This window comes from Prinia subflava, chromosome 8 (genome assembly GCF_021018805.1).
Source record: "Prinia subflava isolate CZ2003 ecotype Zambia chromosome 8, Cam_Psub_1.2, whole genome shotgun sequence".
In the NCBI taxonomy this organism is placed as follows: domain Eukaryota; kingdom Metazoa; phylum Chordata; class Aves; order Passeriformes; family Cisticolidae; genus Prinia; species Prinia subflava.
In genome coordinates this window covers 33,828,187-33,854,105 of record NC_086254.1, presented here as the reverse complement: position 1 = coordinate 33,854,105, position 25,919 = coordinate 33,828,187, and the positions used below count along the sequence as shown (strand labels likewise).

At 61.3% G+C, this 25,919-nt stretch overlaps 1 protein-coding gene across 2 annotated transcripts; it reads right to left on the bottom strand.

Annotated features, from left to right (window-relative positions):
* Positions 1-252: 252 nt before the first annotated feature.
* MTCL2 (microtubule crosslinking factor 2) lies at positions 253-25,481 on the bottom strand. Of its 2 annotated transcripts, none has more exons than XM_063404661.1 (16): positions 24,699-25,481; positions 16,709-16,933; positions 15,017-15,175; positions 12,196-12,258; positions 8,295-9,527; positions 7,186-7,305; positions 6,887-7,012; positions 6,286-6,516; positions 6,031-6,138; positions 5,609-5,776; positions 4,361-4,612; positions 4,165-4,236; positions 3,734-3,804; positions 2,046-3,492; positions 1,809-1,950; positions 253-875 (listed from the first exon to the last, which is right to left on the bottom strand). In XM_063404661.1, the coding sequence occupies exons 1-16, from the start codon at positions 25,398-25,400 to the stop codon at positions 847-849; spliced, it is 5,148 nt and encodes a 1,715-aa protein (XP_063260731.1). In that variant the 5' UTR covers positions 25,401-25,481; the 3' UTR covers positions 253-846. The 2 variants fall into 2 exon arrangements, with proteins under 2 accessions (XP_063260731.1, XP_063260732.1); XM_063404662.1 differs by having other exon boundaries at positions 7,186-7,302.
* Between the last annotated feature and the right edge of the window lie 438 nt (positions 25,482-25,919).

The following is a 25,919-nucleotide window of genomic DNA, read 5'->3' as shown; positions in this document are numbered from 1 at the left end:
GTCCCCCACCCGGGTGACAATGGTCCCCCAGGGGCCGGCCAGGCGCCGCAGGAGCAAAAGGCCATCGGTGCTGGCGTGTCCGGAGACACAGGCAGTGAGTGGCTGTCGTGGAGATGCTGACGGAGGCTGCGACGTGGCAGTGATGCTGCGGGCAGCGAGTGGCTGGACAGGAGAGGGCAGCAGCCTCGGCAGCACCAGCAGTTCTCAAGAGAAACTGTGAGATGACAATATGCAGAGGCCCCGGAAACAGTATACAGAGCTCCAGAGCAGTGCACAGAGCCCTTGGGGTGTTGTACAGAGCTCCAGAGCAGTGCACAGAGCCCTTGGGGTGCTGTACAGAGCTCCAGAGCAGTGCACAGAGCCCTTGGGGTGTTGTACAGAGCTTCAGAGCAGTGCAGAGCCCTTGGAGCAGTGCACGGAGCCCCTGGAGCAATGCAGAGCCCTTGGAGCAGTGTACAGAGCCCCCAGAACAAGGCACACAGCCCCAGAGCAATGCACTGAGCCCCGAGCACCTGCAGGCAGCTCCATCTGGGTGAATCCCTGCCTGGCCCCTGGCAGACAGCTCGAAAATAGGTCAGGCAGCTGCCTCAGAAATCTCTGTTCTCTCCTGGAGCTGCACAGAGGCACCAAGGCTGCTCTGTGTGGGGCTGGGTCGCAGTTCCCCAGCCCCAGGAGCTCTGCAGTGCTGTGGGGGCTGTGGCTGCTGCCCCCTCCCTCCCTGGGTAAGGCTTTTTCTGGTGGTGACGGAGGGACGCGCGGCGCAGACCGCCGGCCACGCTGCAGCCTCCCAACCCACAATCTCTTAATCCAATTGGTGCCTCTCCAATGTAGCTCGTTTCGGTATTTTTAAAATGCACTTGGTTTTACATTGCAGGCTGTCCGGAGTTGGGCAGAGCCAGAAGAGGAGGGGAAAAAAAAAAAAAAAGAAAGAAAAGAAAAAAAAAGAGAAATATGTATATTCAGCACTTGGAGGAGAAATAACTACAAGTGCCCCAAGCCGGGAGGTGGGTGCGAGGCAGGGGCACCACGGCCCTTGGGAGCAGGGGATGTGCACACACACAGGGGCACAGGCCACCTCTCCCCACGCTGTGCACCCAGCGATCCCGGCGCTGCGGCTGGAGGAGCCCGGGGACCACCCGGACCCTCCCCAGCAGAGAAGGGCCTCAGCAGCACCCCCAGAGCAGCAGGGTGGCCGGGGAGGGCCCCGCAGCCAGCCCAGCCTGGGTGACCACAGGGAGCCTCCCTCCTCCTTCCTGCCGGGGAAGCACACGCGGCCCGCGGCTGATGCAACCGCGCGGCAATCGGCGATCGGCCCGCGGGATGCCGGAGCGCCGGCAGGGCGGGCAGCGGCCGGGCCGGCACCTCCACCCGCGGCCATCGCCCCTCGGCCACTGCTTCCCTACCGCGGCCCCGCTGCGCCGCACCCCAGCCCTCCCTGTCACGGCAGCAGCCTGCCCCGGCTGCTCTCCCTCTCTCAGCACCCCGAGCCCTCGGCACGGCACGGTCTCCGCTGACACTCCCGGCGCACTGGGGCGGCACCGCCGGCACCCCCAGCGCCGGCAGCGGGCTCCGCGCGGGCAGGAGGCCATGCAGCCACCCTGGCAGGGTGTCCCCGCATCCCGGGGCCACCGGCAGCCTCCGGCTCCGCATCTGCTTCGTAAGCGTCCCCGGGGCCGAGGGGACGTTTAGGAGACAGATGAGCCCGCGCCACCTCCGAGAGGGGCCCCGCGGGCTCAGCGCGGGCGCTCTTCCGGCAGGACAGTGGATGGCAGGCACGCTGCGGCCCCCGGCCCCCCGTCCTCACTCACTCGAGGGCCCCGGCTTCTCCTCCGCCCTGGGGGTGTCCGCGGGGTGCAGTTTGCACTTGGAGGGGGAGTGGCGGACCGCGGAGCGGGAAGGCCGGGCGAAGCAGGAGGTGAGGGACTGGGAGCTGCAGTCACACGCCGTGTCCTGCAAAGATAGACAGGGCACAGCGGGGTTAGAGGGCTCAGGCATCCTGTCCGCCGCCACGGCGGGACACCCCGGGGGGCTCCGTGCCTCGTTACCTCGCTGGCCATGGCCGAGATGAGGTCGGGGTCCCGCAGGGCTGCGTCCTTACTGCCCTGGCCAGGGGACGAGGGCTTGGGGTCCTCGCAGCTGCCCTGCTTGAGGACCTTCTTGTTCAAGACACGGGAGATGTTTTCGGCCGGGTGGTGGGTGGCGGGGCTGAGGTGCTCAGATCTCTTGCTCTCCTCCCCGGTGGCCTCCTTCTTCTCCTGGGGGGCAGTGGGGCTCTGCGCTCGCCCGCAGACGTTCCTGAAGAACTCCTGCACGAGGCCATACTTGGGTGCTTCGGGCTTGGCCCGGCTGCTCTCAGGGCAGCCCGGCTTCCAGATGGACTCGGTGCTGCCCGTGTGCTCCACCACGCTGAACAGGCTGGACAGGCCATCATTGATGTTGCTGAGCACGGGGCTGTCGCGGGTGGTGGTGGAGCGGGCCCAGGCAGAGCCGTTCTGCTTGCTCTGGTGCAAGTTCCACAGGCTCCTGTCCTTGGAGGCATCCAGCTTGGAGGAGGACCTCCTCTGGAGCTTTGGAGAGCCGTATTTTGGGGAGCAGCACGGCCGCTCGATCCTGGAGTGGACCTTATCCAGGGAGGAGGAGATCTGCTTGCTGCGCACGGACACGAGGGAGGAGCTGCGCGGGGACCAGCTCTTGCCGTGCACGCCGGCAGCGCGGGGCAGGTCGGTCTGGAGGCCCACGCTCACCGTCTGGATGGTCTGTGTGCCCACGTGGGCCAGCCCCACTGTCTGGCTGGAGGTGCTCTTCACCTTCCTCTCGAGCGAGCTGGAGCGGATGGCCTGGCGCACGCAGTTGGTGATCTCCTTCATGTCGTCGCTCATGTTGCCGGAGATCTCCAGGTCGTGCAGCGAGGGCGGGAAGCGCGGCACCGGCGGCACCGCGCTCTCCCCCGCGCCGCTGTCCAGCAGCTCCTGCTGCTGCTTGGAGAAGTTGCACAGCCACTGGCTGTAGGTGCCCTCGGCGCTGGCCGACTGCTCCGGCTCCTTCGGCTTGGCCATGGTGAACAAGAACCCGGGCTCGATCATGATCTTGCCCTCCTTGTTGTGCACCAGGGGCGCCTCCAGCCGCCGCACCACCGGCGGGCTGTAGTAGATGCGGATCCCTGTCTTGTCAGGCGCCGTGTAGCTCCTCTGGATTTGTTTCTGGGCTGGGTCGTGCCCGGAGAGGCTGCTTGCCCGTGAGTAGTCCCAGGAGGAAATGCCCAGCTTCTCCTTGGCCAGGCCGTCAGGGGCAGGCTGTTCGATATTCACATATGTACACTTTGAGGGAGGAAGGCTGGCGCTGTCCCGGATCCCGTTGGGCAGCATCTGGGTGGTTGAGGATGCCTTTTTGCCCCGGGCGTGGTCACCCAGCCCTGGCACTGTTTTTCCAGGGAGGTAGGGAGAACAGTCGAGCAAGCTTTCAAACTCTGACATGGAGGAAACAGACTTGGTCCTGTGGGAGGAGAGAGGATGGGGATCAAAAGGGGGCAGGGCAGGGGGTTGGGGGATAGCTGAGGCACTCTGCTCTCCCCTCAATGGGACCTTACAGGGCACCCAGTTCTGCTCCTCACAGGGAGCCGTTTGCTTCCAGGACTACCCTGGAACATGGTTGCATCTCCCCGTGACTCTCAGGGATGTCAAGCCCAAAGGCCCCCTCTATGTTCCAGGGACCATGGAGACACCAGCACACTCACCTTTTGAGGTTGGTTCCCTTGGCTTCTGCTTCAGAGATTGTCTCCTTGTCTGTGATTTTCTCATTGAGAGCCTAGGAGGGCACAGGAGAAAGCTCCAGGGTCAGCAAGCACAGGACCAGGGCACAGAGATGGGCTGGAGCTCAGGGGCTGCCTCCTGCTCCCCTCTGGCACCACCAGCTTCCCACACACTGAGGCATAGCACAGGGCTTGCTGCAACTACATCTATTTAAAATCAGCCTTTTATAACCCCACAGAAGCTCTAGGGGTTCAACCATGCCCTTCACGCTCTCATTCTCCTGGTGCTCTCCCTTTCAGCCTCATTTGCTGTTTAAGGGGGTGTTAATTGGGGTTCACACATCCTCCCATCTAATCCTCAGCACAGACCTGAGCCCTAAGAGCATCCTGAGAGCGCTCCACCCTATCTTACCCACCTCCTTCCAGTTGCTGCCGTGCTTCTCCATTTCAGAGTGCTTCAATGCCCATGGATTGGATCCTTTCTGCAACTGGAGAATGTATTTGTCACTCAACAGGTGCAATGTGACCCTCTCTGGGCAAGCAAAAGCATGAAACATTCTTGGGGCAAGCAGCAGAGGCTGGAGGACACGTCCAGGATGGGGGACACCATACCTGGTTAAGTTTGTTCTGCAGGTCCTTCACTTGCTGCTCTGCCTGCTGCTGCTCCTCCTTGAAGCGAGCCAGCAGCTCTACCTTCTCCTGGTTCCAGTTCTTCTCGCTGATCTGCAGCTGCTTGGTGAGGTCCATGACAGCGCTGTAGGACTCTGCCAGGAGATGCTGGTGCTCCTCACGCTCCCTCTTCAGTGCCACCTTCCAGTCTGGCAGCGCACGCTCCGCGATCCCTTTGCCTGCCTTTGACTCCAGCTGTGGGGACACGGTGGTGGCTCTGAGGGACCCACGGCCCTGGCATGGTGCTGGGCATCTCCAGCAAACAGGCAGGGCTGCAGGCATCCCGCTGGCCAGTGCCAGTCCTGTGCTGCCAGGCTGGGCAGTAAGCATGTCCCCAAGGATGTGACACACACATGGTTTGCCCATGGCACAGCCAAGCCATGGCCAGCCCTGGCTTGCAGCCACGTCATGCCAGCCAGCCCAGCAGATGGTCACCCAGCAGGACACAGGCTGAATGTCCTGCCTGCCTGGCTGTGCTCCTGCCTGCAGGACATGGCTCCTGGAGAGGGGCAGCATCACCTGCAGTGCTGCCAGGGCAGCCCCTAAGGATGCAGCACCACTGGGGTGCTGCCACCACGGCTGCTCTGCTCGCTTTTGAGGAGGAGATGTGGGAACTGGGGACTCATGCTGTGCCAGGAGAAATCCTGCTGGAAAGTGCTGGTGTCTGTGCTGGGGAGCAGAGCTGGTGTACAGCCATGGGCTGCTGCCAGCACAGTGTGAATGGAAACCTCTCAGCACTGGGAGGGCAGGGCTGAAAGACTGATGGGACTCATCCTACAGGCAGGAGCTTCCCCCAGTGCCCAGACTGCCCTGCCTCCACCTCCTGCCTTCCCTGCAGCCATGCATTTCTTTTGCAGCATCTGCAAGGATCCTGTGCTGTGACCTGGGGTGGGGGAGAGGTGGGCTCTGATGCTGCTCTCAGCTGCCTGGCCTCAGGAGGGACACTGAGCCCCTGTCCCATCCCACCCTCCCCACAGAGGAATAAAGAGCATCCTCTGCTGCTCCACAGTTGGATTTCCATGCCAGCCCTGTTGCCATGGAAACTCTCCTGCCTGAGTGGCTGCTAATTAAGATTCCCACAGTGCCACCCTGCTCCCAGCCCAGCGCTTGGCACAGGGCACAGGCAGGCCCCCAGCCCCCCAATAGGCTTGGGGAAGCTCTGCCAGCCCTGGGGGTGCCTGGGGCTCCCACCTGGGCAATGTGGCACTTGAGCTCAGCACGCTCCATCTCCCAGGCAGCCTTGGCCTTGGTGAACTGCTGCTGCAGCTCGCTGGCACCGCGCCGCTCCTCCCGCAGCTCCGTGCACAGCTCCTTCAGGGTCACCTTCATGTCTGCCAGAGTCTTGATGCACTCGTTGGGCTGCAGGAGAGCAGGGTGAACACACCCATCAGGGTGGGACTCTGTGGGAGCTGCCCTCTCTGCAGGCTGCTGCCAGGGTGAGGGGCAGGGGAAGCCACCAGGGCAGGGGACCATCCTCAGGGGTGATATGCTGGGGAGGAGCATCCCCACTCAGCCACGCACCCCGAGAGGAGCCACCATCCTGTGCCACACAGCCACAGCAGGGGCTGATCCTACCCTGATCCACCCCCTGGGCTCGTGGGGACCCTGCTCACCGTGTTGGGGGTCCAGGTGTCCCCGGCACACATCTTGTTGTCTGCCTGTTGCTGCGGGGCGAGCTCCTCCTCTTCCAGCAGCAGGTACAGCTCCTTCATGCTGTTCACCTGTGGGTGACACCATGGCTGGGGTGAGATGGGGACTCACAGCCCCTGGCCAGGGATGGGGGACACCCAAAGAGCCCTGGGCAGGGCAAACAGGCATGAGGGACACACCCAGCAGTGTGGTCTCCCCTCCGTGGCAGCCCACTGTACCTCCAAAAAGTCCTCGCCCTCGTTGTGCACCACCTTGCCCTGGCGCCAGCGCTTGAGGAACCACTTGAGCTTCATGAAGAGCAGGAGGAAGCTCTGCCTGAACTGCTGTGACTCCTGCACCAGCAGGTTCTTTTCCTGGCTCCAGAACTTCTGCTCCAGCCGCCTCTGCAGGTTCAGGCTCTGCAGCTCAAACTCCCGTCGCAGCAGTGCTTTCTGGTGGTCCTCCTTCAGCTGTGGAGAGACGAGTGGCTCCAGGACAGGCCCTGGTGGCAGTGACATGATGCCTCCCCACCAGGGTCTGAGCTTAGCCTGGTGCCAGCCCCATATCCTGATCCAGGGAACCTGCACCACCCTGGCAGCATGCTGGGGACAGCAGGGCCGTTGGGGCAGTCCCGGGGGAAGCCCTGCATGGCTCCATGCCCATGTGCAAGGAGGAGTGTGCTCAGCTCCTGAAAATGAGACATGGTGTGTGTGCTCAGCAGTCTCAGTGTGTGTGCTCCCCAGTGACACCCGGGTCCCCACGTGGGTCGTAGGGCTGGGGCTGGAGTGCCATGGGTTGAGGACAGCTGTCTCCCAGGGGCAGAGGCTGTTACTCACTCACCTGGCAGATCTTCTGTGAGAAGTTGTCCACCTCGTCCTTCCTCAGCTGCCTCTCCTGTGAGAGCTGCTCCTGCAGCCCCCGCAGGCTCTCGTTGGCCTCTGACAGCACCAGCTGCAGCTCCTTCATCTGTAACAGCCCGGGAAGGGCATGGCAAAGGTGAGCTGCACGTCCCTGTGCCCCTCCCTGACCAGGCTCTGCAGCTTCCCTTGTCCCCAGCTCTCGAAAGGGCCAACCCTGTCCCACAGCCCTGTCCCCAGCCCCGCTGGCCAAGGGGACGTGGCTCCCTGCCTGTGCCATACCTCGGTGGCGTAGGAGTCGTTCTCCTCAGCCCGGCAGGCTCTGTAGCTCCGGGGATGTGCGGGGTCCGTGTCCTTGGCGTGGGGCATGCGGAAAGGGTCGGCGTCCCTAAAATCAGGCTGCTGCATGCGTGGGCAAGTTAATGAGAACAAACCAAAAGAGCGGGAAGAAAAAAAAGCCAGAAAACAAAACAATGGGTCTCCGAAACAGTAAAGAACTACAAGACAACAAAAAGGATGAGGAGGAGAAGGAGCTTCATCACCATGGCGGGAGACAATGCGGAAACCAAAAGGAAAGACAGGATGAGGAGACACGTGGCCTGGATTGTTTGGGGAAAGGGGAAAAAAGAGAGAAAGAGGGAAAAAATGTGCAAACACCAGTTACGGTGCCATGCAGTGACTGGGGGAGACCGGGACCTCGGGCTGGGGGACCACATGCAGAACAATAGGACTCTGAACAAGGGAGTGTGCTCCAGAAAGGGGCTTGTGCCTGCAGCCCCAACCACCACTGACATCCCTGGACCCGGGCACGAGCTGGGACCCCTGAGAGCAGCGGGACAGCAGGGCATGAGCTGCTCTGCACTGCTCCAAAGGTGTTCTCCCTTGGATGCTGATTTGCCCTGAAGCCTTTGCTCTCCAAATTACCCTGCCTGGGTACCTCTGGGGACGGAGGGTTCCTGCAAGCGGGGTCCCTGCAATTTGGGCTGCTTTCGGGGGCTGCAGACTGCTCTCCTCCCACCCAGCTCATCCCCACCAAGCAAAGAGCTTCTGAAACACAGTGTTGGGCTAAGCCAGGGAGAGCAGCCAAAACATCAGCCCCTGCTAAGGTGGGATTGCACCTGAGAGCCCCTGGCCATGGGCAGGGCAGCCTTGGCACAACCAGCCTGTGCCAGGAGGTCCACTGCCTCCTGCCCTGGGCACACTCTGTTGGAGCAGAGTCCTACCTTGTCCCCGGTGCCAGTGGCATGCAGTGAGGTGTTAGTTTTGGTTTTGCTCTGGAGAGGCAGGAGGTGGGTTACATTGGAGATCAGGGTTTGCTCCGTTAAAGCAGGAGGAAACGTGGTGGCAAATAAAGCGGCAGCTGCTGAGAGGGATGTGGGGAGAAGCCGTACCTGGAAGTCGGAGGCATGCTCCTTCTGCAGCCCCTCTTTGGTGACGTCGTGGCTGCTGGGGCTGGAGAAGGGGAACGAGTCCGTGTGCTCCTTGAAGCCGCTGGTGAGGTGGTCCACCTTCCTCACGAAGCAGCCCAGGTCCTGCTGGAGCACGCCCAGCCGCATCAGCAGCACGTTCATCAGCTTGGCATCGCTGGGGCTGTCACCACTGCTGCCCAGCGCCTCGCCCAGCAGCACCCCTGCACACTCGTTGTCCAAGCAAGCCTTCAGCCCCGAGGTGAACCCGTTGGCATCCGAAATCAAGACGTCGATGGCTTTACTGACCAGCGTTGCCTGGTCCCGGATGCCCAGCAAGGTCTCCAGGTCCTTGGGCTTGAGCAGTTTGGTGGGGCCATCGGGCACCTTCCCGCCGCCCAGCCCCCTGTCCTGCCCGTCGGCCTCGCTGCCGCCCACGCCGTCCCTCCAGCCGGCGGTGGGGACGCACTGTGCCGAGTCGCCGGCCTCGGCGTCGGTCTCCAGCATGGGCCGGGTGGTCTGGCAGGAGGCCAGGTCGCAGCGCTGGAGGTTGGAGAGCAGCACCCTGTTCTCGTACTGCAGCTTCTTCACCTTGCCGCTGAGCTCGCTGATCTGCACCTTGGCCGTGGCCAGCTCCTCCTGCGAGGGCTCGCTGACCACCGAGCAGCTGTCCTCCGACAGCGTCACGTCCAGCTCATGGTCTGACTTGTACTTGGTCAGCTCGTTCAGGAGCAGCTTGTTCTGGTCCTCCAGCTCCAGCAGCGAGCGCCTCAGCAGCTCGGCCTCCTCCTCCACGAACTGCAGGTGCCGGCGCAGCTCCGCCACCGTGTCCCCCGCGTCCCCGCAGCTCGAGACGCCCACCAGGAACCGCGTGTCCTGCCCCGGCAGCTCCCTGTCCCCCTGGCCCTTCATGTCATCCATCTCTGCCCGCAGCCCGCGGTTTTCCACCTCCAGCTCCACGATCCTCCGGCTGAGGATGTTGGCTTCCTCCTCCACCAGCTTGAGGTGGACCTTCAGCTCGGCCTCCCGGGAGTGGGGAGAGTCAGCCAGCTCCTCCACGGACAGGGAGCTGTCGAGGTCCCCGTACAGGGACCTGTACTTCAGCAGCTCCTCCTTCATGCCGTCATTCTCCTTGGCCAGCTTGGTCAGCTTCTTGCACATCAGGGCTGACTCCTCCTTGGCAAAATGCAGCTGGCACTTCAGGTCTGCGCTGTCCTCCTGGGGACCAAGAGGGGCTGGGTGTTAGAAGGATACTCCCAGGGGCCACAGTGATTCCCACAGAGCCATGGGGACATGCCAACCCCACCCCAGTCATCCCGTGGAAGCTGCTGGCTCTGGCCCTGGAGGGGGAAAAGCTTTGAGATCCATCTTGGAGGCTTTTGGGGTGAGCCTGGAGACAGGACAGGATGCCCTGGATGAGAAGACCTGCGGGTCTTGCCCAAGAAGGACACTGAGCCACCACCAGGGATATGTGGACAAAGTCCAGCCTGATCCACAGCAGGGCAGGGGCGAAGGGAAAACTCTCAAGACTCCACAGGGTTACTAAGGTTTCCTCCCCAAAACTGCACTGCTGCCACTGCAATGCCCTCATCAGGCTCTGCTCCTCTCGCTCAGCTCCCCACTCTCATCACAGAGCAGAGAAGCAGCTGAAAACCTCTCAAAGTCCCAACCCCCAGCCTGCTGCCACCACCTTGCCAGGGCATGAGAACCCAGGCAAAGCCTCAGCATCAACTCAGTAGTCCCTTCCCAAGCTCCTCTGCTTCTCAGGACCGTTTCTCCATGTGTTCCTTTTTTATTTAGCAGTTAGGATCTTGGCTGTTTGCCCAGACAGACCGTTTCTCTGCTCTGGGAGCTTTTTGGATGGAGGACCAGGATTTCCTGACGTCCAGCTCGCAGCTTCCCGTGCCCTGGGGTCACTGGAGTGCTCCGAGCTCCGGTGTGGTCAGTGCCAGGAGCGGACCTGCTGGGCTGTGACCCTCACCTCACTGCACCCACTGGAGCTGGGCACTGCCCTTTGAGGTGGCCAAGCCCTTTGGTTGGGTGGCTGCTGGCCCTGGCAGCCCTCTGTCTGGCTGAACTCACCCCCTTTCCCCTTGCCTTGGCTGGAAAAAACAAACTGTCCCCTCCTTTGGGTGCTCTGGACCCCCAGACCCCAGCCATGCCCACGCTCACCCCAAACTCTGCAGCAGTGTTTACTCTGCAGACCTCCTGGACTGCTCATAGCAAGGCCAGGGGTGATGGGAAGGGGGTTCTCATGAGTTTGGGGTGCCATCTTATTCCCTAAATGTCCTGCTGTGACCACAGGAACCACCCTGCTGCACTTCCATGCTTGTGCACTGGGACACGACCTCACTAAGGCGCATTAAAGCTGTGCCCCCCTAATTAGGTGAGGAGATTAGGGGAGGGCTGGTGCGGGCAGGGCAGACATGACCTCAGTTCCTGTTTTTCCAGGGGTAAAAAAAAAAAAAGCAGCGTGTCTCTCTACTCCTTGGCATCAGCTGAGACACACACACACATCCCCACGCCCACCTGGAGTGCCCCTGGGCTCTGGGCAGACCTTGGTGTTGAGTCTGTCCCTCCCAGCTCCATTTTTGGGGAGTGCTGATGCTCACCCAGCACGGCCAGACAGGAAAGGGGCCCAGGAAGCCACCGATGAGTCACAGCATCCGTGCCCACAGGGCCACCAACCACGGCTGTGCAGGGACAGGGAGCCAAGGGGCATCTGCACCCGGAGAAGCCCAGAGTTCCTGGAGCATTGGTCCCACCACAGAACTGGGGCCACCCTGCAACCCCAGGCTGAAGGGTCTTGGCTCCATGGGGGTGTGGGAAGCAGAGGAGGTTGGAGTTGTTTCCTGTCCCAGGAGGAGGCAGATGAGGAGCTTAAGCCTCAGGAAGGGGTGATTGGAGGAGCCCCCTCAACTCAGGGCAGAGCTGGCTGTAAGTGCTCTCTGGGAAAATGAGGCGAAGGATGCTTGGGACCATCAGCTGGCCAGAAAGGGCTCTCAAGAATGGAGTTAAAGGGAGGTGATAAATAATGACTGAAGGGGAAAGTCTTTGAGGGCCTGGGGGGTCTCTGTCCTGAGGCTGCACAGAAGGGTCTGTGCCAAGGAGGACATGGGTCACCCAGACCCCTTGGGCTGCTCAGGGCTCCTGCCATGAGACGCTCAGCAGCATGTCAGGAGTGTCTTTGCATGGTCTGCCTCCATGTCCCAGCTTTGAGGGAGCAGATCCGTTCCCAAATATAAACCTTTCGGGTCTTTTGCCTTTGAAAGAGGATTTCTCCTCTTGCCTTTCTATCCCTGCAACAGCAGCTCTGCCTCTCCGAGCCCTGGTAACAGCATTAGCGAGTCACAGCAGCTCAGCTCAACAGCAAGTGACAGCTGAAATCCTCCTGCCACTGGCAAATCCCCTTCCCTGTGCTGCCCCAGCAGCCTGGGAGGGGCAGCAGTGGGGTCCTCCAGCCATCCCCACAGGGACCCTCTGCTCCCCCAGACCCCGTGCAGCTCCCACACCACCCTCAGGCACAGTGCTGGCACTGGCAGGAGGGACACGGGCTGCAAGAGCCACAGGAGCAGAGACAGCTTTGCAATGTAAAACTCCTTCAGCTCCTTACACAGGGAAAGGGTTAAAGCCACGCCGGCCACTGCTGCTTCATTGATAAATGAGACAAGGGAGCGGCTGAGGACAAAGAGGATGGCCTAGCACATCAATCCCTCCCTTATGCAGGGGCTCTGAGAGGCAGGAAAGCTCTGCAAAGCCCTGCAAGGAGGGGATGGCGCTGCCATGCCCGGATTTACTCCTGGTCTGGCTCAGTCTCCAGCTGGCACCATGACCTGGGCTGTGGGTGGGTCACTGTGGCGTGCCCTGGGTGCTCAGGTGCTGATACCTGCACTGATGGCTTCTTCTCAGTCTTGCCCAGGGAGCGAGATCCCCGCTTCTTCAGGGAGTTCTGCAGGAGGAACAGAGAGTTATGACCCACAGCAGTGACAGACAGATTCAGTGTGGATGGACATTTGTGCTGACATTCCCCAGGAAAACCCCTGACCCTGGGGGCTGAAGGAGGCTCTTTGCTTTGAGGGAGCTGGACTGGCAAGCATCTCGTCATGAGGTTTGGCCAGAAATTCCCCCTGCAGGCAAATGAGCAGTGAAAAAGCAGGAGTGAGCAGGAAATGAGCCATGGAGAGTGGAGAGGCTGAGTCACTGTCCCTGTCAGGGCTGGATGGAGCAGGGAATCCAACCCCCAGGCCAAGGGACAGCTCTCAGGACATTCCAGTGTGGGAGCAGCAGATGATGACATTCCCCATCGCCTTTTCCCCAAGCAAGGGACATGTCCTGGTCCCTCAGCAACACAATGCTGACTCTACTGTCAAGGTCACAAGGGGACACAAGGGACAATGTCCAGGCTAGTGAGGACAGCGGGGAGGTGGGGAAGGCAGACAGAGCAATAGGGCAGACCAAAAGCACAGAGCCAGTTATCTGGGGAAAGGAGCTGGGGCAAGACCCTCAAGAACATCCACACAGCCTCCCATGAGCGCTGGCTGATCCATGCAGCTGCCCTGGACCTATTTCCAAGCTGGTGCTGAGGCCCAGCAGCCAAAGAAAGCAGCTGTGAAATGTAAGCTGCTGCCTGTGCCAAGGTGCCGGGCTCCAGGCTTTCCTATTAAGGCCACGACCATCCCCGGAGCTGCTGGAGCTGCAGAGCCTCTCCCAGGGGCTGGTTGTGCCACATCACATCCCTCACCCCCACCGTGCTGGGGACTGCGGCTGGCAAAGGGCAGCAGCAGCCCCAGCAGCCCCAGGCACAGCGCCCTGTGGTGTGGCTGTCACTGCCCCACCCTGGGAGCAGCCTTGGGGTGGCCTGAGGGTCCCATCACAGCCAAGCTTGGTGTGGCAGGTTTGGCGTGGGGTACCCAGACTGATCTCGCTTTTTCCTACCCCTTCAGGAGACAGAGGAGGGGAAAATGCCTGTGCCTTCGGTAATGATCCCCAGACAATTATCCAGTTATGGGAGAAACCTCTTGGAAGGGAGGAATAATCAGCCCCGAGGGGTGAGTGCAGCCCTGCACAGTCCCTGGCTCTGGCTGCTAACAAGCTCTGCCAGGCTCTGTGCCCTGCAGCAGCAGGGAGGAGGAGGGCTTTTAGCTCACTTTGTCTAATGTTTGCCTAATTAGCACTCTGCAATCAGTGAGTAACCCCAACGCCCTTGCTAGCCTGGGGATGTGCCATCCTGAGCCTGGGGACCATCTCTGAGCCCGTGCCAGCCAGCAGTGTCCCCAGGGCTCAGGCAGCTGCAGCCAGGGGCTGTATCCCACCCCACGCTCCTCAGGCAGGGCAAGGCAGTGAGCTCCCCACGCTGACCACAGAACCATTTTCCCTGCCTGTTTTCCGAGCGGGAGAGCTCCAGCCCAGCGACCGCTGCTGTTTGTTATTCAGCCCAGCTCCCAGCTGCAGGGAAACCCATTTCTCCCGGCTGCAGGGACACCCATTTCTCCTGGCTGCAGGGACACACATTTCTCCCGGCTGCAGGGACACCCATTTCTCCCGGCTGCAGGGACACCCATTTCTCCCGGCTGCAGGGACACCCATTTCTCCCGGCTGCAGGGACACCCATTTCTCCCGGCTGCAGGGACACCCATTTCTCCCGGCTGCAGGGACACTCATTTCACCCAGCTGCAGGGACACCCATTTCTCCCGGCTGCAGGGACACCCATTTCTCCCGGCTGCAGGGACACCCATTTCTCCCGGCTGCAGGGACACCCATTTCTCCCGGCTGCAGGGACACTCATTTCACCCAGCTGCAGGGACACCCATTTCTCCCGGCTGCAGGGACACCCATTTCACGGCTGTGAGCGGGGCTGTGCAGCCCGGGGACAAGACACCCGTGTGGGGGACGCTGCTCCGTGTCCCCGGAGTGGGGATGGCTGAGCCGCACCCTGCAGTTTCCCTGCAGCTGGGCTCAGCCTGAGGCAGGGCTGGCCCCAGAGGTCCCAGGCTGTGTGCACGGTGGGGGAAGTGAGAGCCTTCTCCTGGCTGTGTCTCCTCCCCCACACTGCCCTGATGGCCCAGCCAGAGCTGCACCCCGAGGCTCCCCCGGGAGCAAAGGCATCCCGGGCAGTAGGGAAGTGGGTTACAAGGGCTGCAGCGGATCTCAAGTCCACGCTGTCAGCAGGATGCCTTTCCTGTCACCGAGGCTGACACAGATGCCAGGCAGAAGCTGGTCCCAAACACAGCACGACATGGAGTGCCCTGACTTGTGCATATGGGTACATTTGTGGCTGCCCAGGACACAGAGGGGATTGTGCACCCACCCAGCTCCACTGGGACACCATTGGGACATCTCAGCCCAGTTTGAACCTGCAGATGTGGTCAGGACAGAGCCAGCACCAGGCTCTCTGCCAGGGACAGGGACCCCACACAGCATGTGGAGCTTTGCCCAGATGGAATTGGGCATGGCCCAGGGGGCTGGGCTGAGCAAGTGGCCAGGGACATATGAAGTGCAGTGGGGAAGTCCTACAGCCCCCCTGGATGGGGCAGAGCCAGCCCGTGCATGGGATGAAGCGTGCCGAGGGCAGGAGCTGCTCGGGTTTCATGAGCATCTGTAGCACGGTTTGAGTTTCAGTGACAGGCAGGGCTGGGGGATCCCACGGTGCAGGCCCAGGACACCTGCTATGAGCAGAGCCTTGGGGACACCTCCTGGTCCCCCTCACCTCTCGGAGCTTGTCCATCTCGTTCTGCACCACCTGCTTGGCCAGCTCGGTCTCAATGAGCCGCTGGCGCAGGTCCTCGTTCTCCTCCTCCAGCCTGATCCTCTTCTTCTCCACCACCTCCAGCTCATTGTGGAGCCGCACAGAGACGTCCTTGGCCACCTGGGGACACAGCAGGGCTCTCATCAGACTGGGCACAAGACTGCAGCTCCTGGGCACCCACAGTCCTCATGCAGAGATCACCAGGGGGTTACTGAGACCCTCTGGAGGAGACTCTGTGGGGAGTGAGCCCCTGGCCCTTGTGTCTGTCCCCTCAGTCCTGTGCTGTGACTGCTCTTGTTCCTTCTCCAGCTGCAAGACTGCCCAGCATCCCCATCCTCTGGCCAAATCCTGCCTTCCCCAGCCCTAGCATGATGCTGGGAGACGTTCATCACCTCTTTCCCATACCACAAAGCTGGCAAAGCCCCCCGAGGGCTGGAAGAGCTGGTAGGCAGCAGCAGAGCAGGCAGCCTGTCGCTGCAGGCAGCAGCTGTGCCAGTCAGGAGAAAGGCGAGCTGCTGCATCACATTACAGAAAAACCAGCAGCTGCCCCGGGGTGAAGGGTGCCTACATCCACCCCAGAGCTCCCCCTCTCCAGATCCCTGCTGGGAGCAGTCCCCAGCATAAAGGGAGCTTAGTGACACAAAGCATTCACTCCTGCATTTGCAGGACAGCAAAAATTGTCCCAAATGCCACTGGTCTCCTGCACAGCCTGGGATATCAGCACTGTGGAGGCAGCAGCAAGCCCTGCTGCAGGGCTGGGGGACCTCAGGCCATGGGGTCAGGCTCCTGTTCCCCTGAGGATGGGCTGTGCTTTCTTTCCCAGTAAGGGAGAAGCTGAAGTGGGTGTTTTTGGCAGCAACCACCCAAGCTTGGGGGGAGCTGATGGGTGGTTTGGGGAGGGGATTGGGGCCCCAGCAGGGATGGGCAGCGAGGCAGGTTCACAGCCCCACACTTGTGGCATGTCTTGGCTCCAGCACCAGCTGTTTTCTGCTCAGAAAACAAAGTTAGTCCTCGAGCTGTTGCACATCCATCCTGGGCTGTCTCCGACTGCCACCGCACCCCCTCTTGGCAGCAGTCTCGTTGGTGAGAGCCCTCAGCAAACACTCACCAGGCTCCTCCAGGGCGAAGCAACGTCACCCTGCAGAAATCCTCTTGTCCCTGCCCCAGCCCCGCGTGCCACCATGCCTGGGGCTCTGCAAGGTTTTTGCGATGGCCAAGAGAAGCAGCTCCCAAGGCTGCAGGGTCCAGGTCCCCACACTCCCTCCCTGCACACTCCATCCTGCAGTGGTGGCCCCATCACATCCCCATAGCAGCAGGATAAGGGAGCTCAGCCTCGAGGCACAGGACTGGGCTGGGTTCCAGCCTGCACAGGATGAGCCTTACATATGGCACATTGTCAGGCAGTGCTGGCCCTCTCCAGCACCAGGACCCTCTCAGACCATCTGTGAGCTGAAAGCACTGCTCCCCACTTCCCACATCAACACAGCCAGCAGGGAATTATGATGTCTCCAACAAAACTGCACGTCCCCACAAACCGCACATCCTCACAGAGCTCCCTGCACCCCGACATCCCCTGCAACCTCCCTGCCCACAGCTCATCAAAACCCCCTTTGAGGGCTCTGCCTGGGTGGGGAGGTGCCGTCCCAGGCTGACCTTGACGTCCTGCTCAAGGCTGTGGATGAGCTCGCCGTCCACCTGGCCGGTCTGTGCCACGCGCAGGCTGCGGCGCTCGGCCTTGCGCAGCCGGTACTGCAGGATGCGGCAGGTCTTGCTGGCCTGGTCCAGCTGCTGCCGCAGCTCCTGCAGCTGGTACACGTCCTCCTCCATGTAGACATCCCGCATCTCCAGCATCTCTGCGCGCAGCTCCTCGATCTCATCCTGCAGGGAGACGGCGTGTTAGACCCTGCAGCCTGCTCTGCCCACTGTTCCCCTGAGACACCTCCCACCATGGCTCTCCATCCATCCCTCCATCTATCCATCCATCATCCATCCCTCCATCCATCCATCATCCATCCCTCCATCCATCCATCCATCCATCCATCATCCATCCCTCCATCCCTCCCATGAGCCATTTTCACAGATCTTCAACCCCTTGGGCCAAGCCCAGTGCTTGCAGGAAAAGGCTCAGAGCCAGCTGGGTGCCGTCACCCAGGGGTGAGCCCGTCACCCGGGGTGGGGCACAGCCAACAAAAGCGCGCGAGAGTATTTGTGGTAAAAGAAAGAGGAAGGTGGGGGAGGGAGAGGAGCTGCAGGAGCAGCTCAGGCGACAGCCACAGGGAGAAAAATTAGGTTATGTTTGGAAAAGATGTGTCAGGGAGGCAGGCAAGGCAAGGAGGAGATGGCAGGCGAGGACAGCTGTTAGAGGAGGCAATGTGGGGACATGAACCAGATGCCACCAGTGCTGGGGACCAGAGGTTGCGCCTTGTTTTGCCAACAAGCAGCAGTCTTTGGGCTGGGTCCTCTGTTCCACCTCTTCCAGTGTCATCAGCTCTCCCAGTGCCCTCCTCCAGCACAGCAGAGCCTCTGGCACAGAGCAAGTGCATCACTGTCACAGCAGGGCCAAGGGTGACATCCTGCTGGCACCAGCACTGACCCACAGCTCCTCCAGGGCTGTGGCACACGACTACTGTGGGGTCCCCAGTGCCACCTCCTCATGCAGAACAGGACTGTGGTCAGTGGGGACGCTCAAGGACTGTCCCCTCTCGACCCTGGGGACTGACCAAGCTCTGTCCATGTCACCATGAACATGGTGTCAACCCAAATCCCCCAGGCAAACGCTCCAGCCATCACATCGGCCGCTCTCCTCAACAAGACCCGGTGGGACTAGGGATCCCTCCTGGGAAGGGACCAAGCCTCTGCTTTCCTGCCAAAACCCCTGGCACTGAAGACCTCCTGACACTGCCAAAGGGAACTGCCACTTGAGGAGTGGCTCACCCTGCCACCCTGCACCATGGCACGGTCAGGGAAGGAACAAAAGGATCTGGCACAGGCATTGGGGATGCTCAGCCCTGATCCACCCTGGGCAGAGGGGACAGGGACAGCTCCCCACATTGCTGTGACAGTGACCTAGAGCCCGAGATGGCAGCTCTGTGCTGGCTGTGCCAGGCACTGGCACAGTGGCTGCCACACTCGCCCGGCCTGACAAAGGCCCAGCTGCAAGAACGCCCCGAAAGGAGAAGCCAAGCCTGGGCAAAGGGCTGGCAGCTGCAGGGACAAGTCACAGTCGCTCACTGTTGGCTTGAAACACTTTGTGACAAAGAAGGAACGTCAATTAGACAATCCCAGATTATCTCCTGGCACCATGGCCACCAGGGTCCTGTCACCCTCCACTGCTCTGCTTCTTGTCAGGGGGTCTTGAGAACAGACCTGCTTCTGTTCTGTCTCACACAGAAACAGCCCCGAGGCTTTGAGATGAGCACAGGGGGTCCTGGGAACCCCGGGCCAGGCTGCTCCAGGGACAGCCAGAGGTGTCCAGTGAAGGGGCATCACTGCAGACATGTTTGAGAAACCCTCCTGGACATGCCAGGTGTGACACCCCGCAGGGATGAACCACATGTGCTGGCAGAAAGCCCTGCCAGGGCTGGGATGCAGCCTGGGGTGACAAACTCCATGGGAACCCCCCACCAGCACTGCCACCACCCACCAGCAGGGCCACAGCTCTGGGGGCACCAGCAAAACCCCCATAACCCAAAACAGCCTGGAGAGCTGGTTTATTCCTTGGCAGCTTTCAAAGGAAAAAAAAAAGCATTATGATTGCAGGTGAGCAGGCGCACTGCAGCGGGTGGGGAAAACAGCCTTTCACCACCAAAGTCAGGAGAATCGTGGCTTGAATACAACTGCAATCCTTCAGTGCTGACCATTCCAGCTTTCACTTGCCATGTGGCTTTCCCAGGCAGCAGCTGAGCAGGGCAGGGAACAGGGACCTTGGAAAAAACCCAACCACATCTTGCATTTGCTGGAAGGAAGCCTGGGCTTGCCCTGCTAAGAGCTCCTGCTTGTTTATTCTCTGGGTTGTAGCAACCGTTATTTTAGGGGGAGGCTGTGTCCAGCCTGGAAGTGCAGCCCTGGAGTGGGGCTGGGGGGATTTGCAGCACTGGGGGCTGGGAAAGCAGGGCCTGTCTTCGCTCCAGCTGCAGGAATTCACCCACATCCAACAACAGCGATAAATCCTCTGAGTGGATGCAGCCTGGCAGGCGCACAGCCTGCCCCAGTTTGCCCCACGGAGACAAACCATGCTGCTAAACCAAAGGGATTAGGATTGCAGAGTGGAAAAATGCCAGCAAACTGGGAGAGAGCTTGGAGGACAGAGCTGATCTGCTAAGGCAGCACGTGGGGTGCACTGGGGTCCCCTCACAGCTTCAGGGGTCCACGGTGGCCACGGAGCCTCACCCTTTGCACCTGCACATTTTCTGGAATTGATGCCCAACTCAGCAAAAAATCTGTTTGGATTAAGGTGAGAGCAGAACCAGGAGAGGGGAGGAACCTCACAGAAACACCCCAAACTGAGGAGTGGCACTGAGCATGGAGCACTGTAAGTGATGTTAAATGAAGTGTGGAACACCAGTGAACACCAGTAACACCAGTGACACCAGTTACCACTAATAGCACCAGTGAGACCAGTGACACCTGTGACCACCAGTAACACCAGTGACAGGTGGGCAACACTGAGGAGGAGATCAATGACTTCTCTCCAACACAAATGCCCTGGGGACTGCCCTGCTGGGCCACTTGCCCTGTAAACAACAGGGTGCCCATCCCTATGCAGAGTCACAGCCTCCCAGCACCCATGGGCTGCTCCCCTTGTCCTCCAGGATCACCCAGCACTGCATCCTGCTCATCCCATCTCTGTAGCAGCAAGGATTCCACAGTGTTTTTACATTAGAGATCCCCTGTCTTGGAAAAAACGCTGGGAATCTGCAGTCCAGAGAGACTCATTAGAATGCTCCAGGGATCTTGTGCAGAAGCAAACACCCCATTTGGTGGCTGCAGGAGCCAGGTTATGCTCAGTGGAGGAGCTCGAGAGACAACCTACCGTCAACCTCCCCTGCACAAACCTTGGAGACACTGTCTCTCCCTGGGGACATTATTAAGGAAACTAAGAAGCGGAAAGGTGGGATGCAAACTGCCTGTTTCCAGTTCAGGAAAAAGAAACCATGCGTTTTTAGAGCAGGAGGAGACAACAGCTGTGTCCACACATGCACTTGAAGGACATCAGCTCTGTCAGGAAGGGCTGAGCTTTAGGGTGATGACCCTGAGCAGTGAGGGACCAGTGGAGATGGCAGAGCACACCTCAGAGTGCAGACCAGACCCGTTAGAGGTTGCAGAGGCAGAATTAAACCCTTGGATCTCCTGCCCAGGGGAGTGACACGCTGACTTTAGCACCCGCAAGAATGCAGCAAGCTCCGAGCAGGGGACACACACTGGGCAACCCCAGCAGGACCTGCTATCTCCAAGAAGCAGAAAACAGCAAAAAGGGACACCGAACAGGCTCGTACAGTGCAGCCATGGCTGGCTGTGGTGCCGCTGGCAGCACAACCCCCTCAGGCTCTGGGGCACAGCCAAGCAGCAGCAGCCTGCCCGTGTAGGGTGGGCAGCATTTTGGGGGGCACAGCCCTGCCTGCACCCTCCAGCTTCACCCCCAAACCTCAGCAGAGGAGGAGGAGGAGGGGTGGGAGCTGCCTGGGTGTCTGCAGAGCCGCCTTTGTGCGGAGCTGGCAGCGGGTGTGCCTGCGGCTGGCCGCGCTCCCCCTGCAACGACGGGATTACCGTGCAGGAGAGCAACAAGCACGGCTCCCTCCGAGATTACAGCACAAAAGCAGCGGCTTTCAATTAACTCTGAGCGCCCGCCAGGCAGCACAGGGAATTGTGCCTGAATTTGGGAGGGGGGAAAAAAGGAAAAATCAGGGGGGATTTTTAAAGGAAACTGCCCAGGGTGCTCAGACACGTCCCCTGCCAGCAAGGGGAATGCAGAAAACGCAGCACACCACAAGCCCATGCCAGGGTGCAATGGGTGGAAGGATGGGCAAGGCACAGCCATGTCACACACAGGGGTTTCTCTGGGTGCATTAAGAGCAGCCCTGGCCTGGCTCTGACAGCAAACACCGGCCATCCATGTCACACTGGAGCCCAGTGCAGCAGCCTGTGCACTGATCCCTGCCCCTCGCTGGCATGGCAGCTCCCCCTTGGCAATGGGAGTGAGGGAAAAATCAACATTTCTCAGCTTTACACCTGCCCCCATAAATTACCAGGCAAACAGCTGGGGGCTCTCTGCAGCCCAACCCCTGTTGTGCACCATCCAAAAAGGCAAGAGGCTGCAAAACCCCTTCCAGGCTTGACAGAGCTCTGTTCCCCAGCTCTGCAGGTGGTTACTGGGACCCCCAGGCATGGTCCCTGCCCCTGTGGCCAGGCGGGATCTGGGCAGCAGCAGAGCAGGGACTCAGAGCCAACCAGGCTGCCCAAACACAGCCCCCAATACCCCTGTGGGATGTTCTGAGAGCCCTTGGTGGTGGCATGACTACCTTGAGGAAAACAAGGCAGCCAGCCACTCTAAGTGTTCCTCCACAGAGCTGGGAAATGAATGTGAGCCCCAAGGGATGTGGGAGGACTCAGGGCAGGGAGCAGGAGAGGGACAGGCAGCAGGAAAGGGCAGGCAGCACTGTGCTCACACGGCTCTTCCCTCGGAGAGGAAAGGGTTTGCAGGCATCCCCTCCCCTTGCTCCAAACCCTCCCGTGCCCACTCTTTGTCTGCCTGTCCCTCCGCAGCTGCTGCCGTATCACATCTCACATTTTCCAGCCTGCTGAGCAGGGCTGGGAGCTGCACGGCTCAGCAACAGCAACGGGGCAAGAACACCAAGCCACCTCCTCCCTCACCAGGCTGCCAGCCTGCCCGTGAAAACAGCCCTTTTTGGGGAAACGCTTGGAATAACCCGTTCAGGGGGGTCACAGCAGGTGCACAGGCCTGAGAGCAGGGGCTAGAGGAGATCCCAGCCCGCCCAGGACAGCCAGAGGGGGAGGAGGGAAGCAGAGCTTGCACAAATCTGGGCTGCAAAGAGAAACGGTTAAAGTGTGCTTAAACAAGTCGGATTTATGATGGCAGCCGAGGGAAGATGGGACGTGAGCTGGCAGTGCTGGAGCTCTGCTGGGAAGCTCCCAAGCCCAGCGTGCATCACACGGGCGTAGTAGCACCACACACGTCTGGCTCGTGCCAGAACGTCACCAAAGCCCTCCCACCCCCAAAAACCCTCATCTCGCTCTAAATACGCACTAGGTTTTAGCTGGTGGTGATGAATATGTGAAAGAAATATTCATTTGCAGCTTTTTGGGTGAGTCCTAGGAAATAAGTCACCTGGGATAAGCCTGATTCATCCACACTCCAGCGGAGGAGAGCTGCATGGCAAAATGGGAAGTGCCAATCCCTCTGTTTAGGGCTTTATTCTTGTTTTAAGTCCTGGAATGCCTGAATTTTTAGCACAGATGGCACAAGCCAGCACTCTGCTGCAGCCCAGCCCAGTTTCCTGCTCCTTGCTGGAGAATCTAGGAAAACCTTCCAACATTTTTTGGAGCACAAGAGGCATGTGCTCTGGGCTTCTGCCCAGCTGGAGCCAGGGTACCACCCCAGCCACCTCCTCCAGAGCGAGGAGAACAGAGCTACAACACGGAAACACGGATATAAGCAGGATGCACATGTCAGGGAGCAGACACAAGCGCTGGCAAAGAAGGGACGATGCTACCAGCGTCCCCATGGCCATTTTTGGTGCATGCCTCCAGCAGCTCTCCCCTCTCCCACTGCTCCTGGCCAGGGGATTTCAGCTGGCACCCCTCAGGGCAGGTAAACCACTGGCACCCGCTGGCCTGCAGCTTGCAGGAAGGAGATCACGTGGGGATGGAGGAAGCCTCGCTCTATCCGCAGGAATGGCAGCGCTCGCACGCGTGTTCTTGGAAACCCAGGGGCCTCATCTGTGTTTTTCCAGCTCCCAGTAAATCAAAGCCCTTAAGCTGTTGCTGCTAATTCTGGCAGGAGTTGGGACACCAGCTGGGAACTGGGGCTTTGCTAATGGACAAAGGGCCTGATTGAGCATCTTCCAGTGCATCACCCGGTGCCCACCTCGGGGCTGGGATCCCGACATTTTCACAAACTTGGGCAGCAGCAGAGGAGAGCTGGCCTGACTTCCAACCTGCAGGACCCAAAGAGCAGCTGGGGAGCCTTGGTACCCAGCCCTGAGCTCGCTAGCAGGTGACTGCCCAAGCAGCTCAGCCACAGCTTCACCCTGCAGGAGAGCAGAGGGCACAAAATGCCTGCAGCCCCCAGGACGTGGCACCTGGTGGATGTGACGAGAGGTGGAACTGCTCTGTGTCCCTGTCCCCTGACAGCACATCTGCCCTGGCTCAACCACACCCCAATGAAGCAGGCAGACCCAGAAAAAGGCCCCAGGGAGCACAGGAACCAGTGGGCAGAAGAGAGCTGGAAAATGTCCCCAGGGTCTGGCAGCAGCAGCAGGCAGGGAGAGCAGCAGGGAGCCATGCCCAACTGCCAGGCCGTGCCCAGCTGCACGGGGTCAGGTTGTGCCATACTGTGTCCCAGGATGCCCAGCCGGGCTGAGCACATCCACACCAGGCTGAGCTGTGCCTTGCTAAGCTGTGCCAGCCCAGGATGTGCCAAGCCTTGCCATGCCAAGCTGGGTCCACACTAGGCTTGGTCATGCTGCACCCAATGTGCCGTGCCAGGGGAAACCATGCCCAGCTGGGTCACGCCTGGCTAACCTGGCCTGTGTTGTGCCAAAGGCTGCCCTGTGCCAAGCCATGGAACACTGAGCTGAGCAGTGCCCAGCCATGCCACACTGTGCTGGGCCATGCTGTGCCAAGCTGAGCTCTGCCCTAAGCTCAGTGTGGCCATGCCAGGCTTAGACAAGCCAGGCCCTACATCCAGTCATGCCACACTGTGCCGAGTCAAGCCCAGGCACAGCACGCCAGGCCACCCCTGGCTGTGCCACATTCAGGGATGCCGTGCTGGGCTGAGCCATGCCAAGCCCTGCACGTGGCCATGCTGTGCTGTGCTGCTCTTCTGAGTCAGGCCAGGCTGAGCCAGGCCATCCTGAGCTGAGCTGTGCCCCGTGCCCAGTCATGCCCTGGGATGCTGAACTGCACCAGGCTGGGCCTGAGGATGCTGTGCCACACTGAGCTACACCTTGGGATGCAGTGCCATGCCACGTCATGCCATTCCCAGGGCTGCTGTGTCATGCTGAGCCATGCTTTGGCGTGCCATGCCGTGCTGTGCCATGCCATTGTGCTGCCAGGGCTGCTGTGCCAGGCTGCACTGTGCACAGCGATGCCACGCTGCGATGACAAGGGATGCTCTCTTGTGCCCAGGGATGCTAAGCCATGCTGACTCCTGCCCTGGGATGCCACACCATGCCACGCTAAAGCCAGGGATGCTGCACCATGCTGAGCCATGCCCTCGGATGCCCTGCAAAGCTCTGGGACGTTAAACCACGCTATAGCCAGGGATGCCGACCCTGACTGACCCATGCCCTGGGATGCCACGCTGTACCACTACTGCCCAGGGAAACCGTGCCGCACCGAGCCGTGCCAGGGATGTCACTCCACACCGAGCCGTGCCAGGGATGCCACGCCGCGCCGTGCCCACCTTGAGATAGTCGTTCTCGGAGCGCAGGTCCTCCAGCTCGCGGAGCAGCCCGTCCGTGCCGGCGTCCAGCAGCTCCTCGGTGAGGTCGGAGAAGGCGAGCGAGGTGCTGAGCTGCAGGCGGCTGCTGGCCACGGAGGCGGCCGAGGGCTCCTCGGGCAGCGGCGACGCCTCTCCGGCCGAGGGCGGCGGCGGCGGGGCGCTGCCCGGGGACTCGCCATCGCTGCCGCTCAGCCCCAGCTCCAGCGACAGCAGCTTCGCCTCCTCCGAGGCGCTGCAGTCCGACACCTCCGAGCTGCTGTCGGTCAGCCCGGAGCCCGGCGCGGGCCCGGGCACCGAGCGGGGTCCCGAGCCCGTCCTTCTGGCCGCGGGGGCCGCCGTCTCGGCTCCGTACCGCCGGCCCTTGGGCCGCGCCGCCCCGCGCCCCGCCGGCCCCTTGCCGCCGGCCCTGGCCCCCGCCGGGCCCCGCTTGTCGGGCCGCCCGTCCTTGCCCCCGCCCGGCCGCCGCGGGTGCGGGTGCGCGCTCGCCGCCAGCCGCGGGGCCGCGCCCGGGTGTCCCCCGCCGCCGCCGCGCCGGCCCTTGGCCAGCGACCAGCCGGGCACCTCCTTGGGCCGGGCGGGCGACGGCGCCCGCTGCGGTTTCTTCTTCCTCTCCGGGAGCGGCGGCGGCGCGGGGGGACCCGGCTCTGCCGGCGCGGCCTCCATCTCCCGCTGCGCTGCGCTGGGCTCGGCCCCGGCCCCGGCTGCGGCTGCGGCCCCGGCCCGGCCCCGGCCCCGGCTCCGCCCGCCGCCGCCGCCGGGCGGGGACGAGCGCGGGCGGCGAACAAAAGGCGGCGGAGGGAGTGTGGGGGAGGCGGGGGGCGGCCGTGCTGGCGGCAACAGCGACCCCTCCGCCCGCCCGGAGCCGCACGATCGCACCGTGCCAGCCGAGCCCCGGTATCCCCGGTGGGTGAGGGCATCCCCGGGGTGAGGGGTCCCTCCCGGGGTGTCTCAGCACCGCGTCTCCTTTGGGAGCCATGACATGGCAGGCCCCCCGCAGCGGGTCCCTGGAGCTTCCCTGGGGACAGGGTCCCCTCGTGTGTCCCCTGCAGAGCAGGTCGCTGGGGTGCCCCTGCGGAGGAGGGTTACTGCGGGGCATTTCAGCTCCTGGGACACCCCTGAGGGGAAGCGTACTTCAGGACAGGTCTGGGGAAGGAGGTCCCCTGGGTGTCCCTGCAGGCGCAG

Excerpts from the sequence above, each read along its gene's own strand:
- MTCL2 (XM_063404661.1), bottom strand. The coding sequence starts at position 25,400 with ATGGAGGCCGCGCCGGCAGAGCCGGGTCCCCCCGCGCCGCCGCCGCTC. Across the intron at positions 9,528-12,195 it reads AGAAGAAGCCATCAGTGCAG|GAGGACAGCGCAGACCTGAA; the intron begins GTATCAGCACCT and ends CTTGGTCCCCAG. Across the intron at positions 3,493-3,733 it reads AAGGGAACCAACCTCAAAAG|GACCAAGTCTGTTTCCTCCA; the intron begins GTGAGTGTGCTG and ends CTCCTCCCACAG.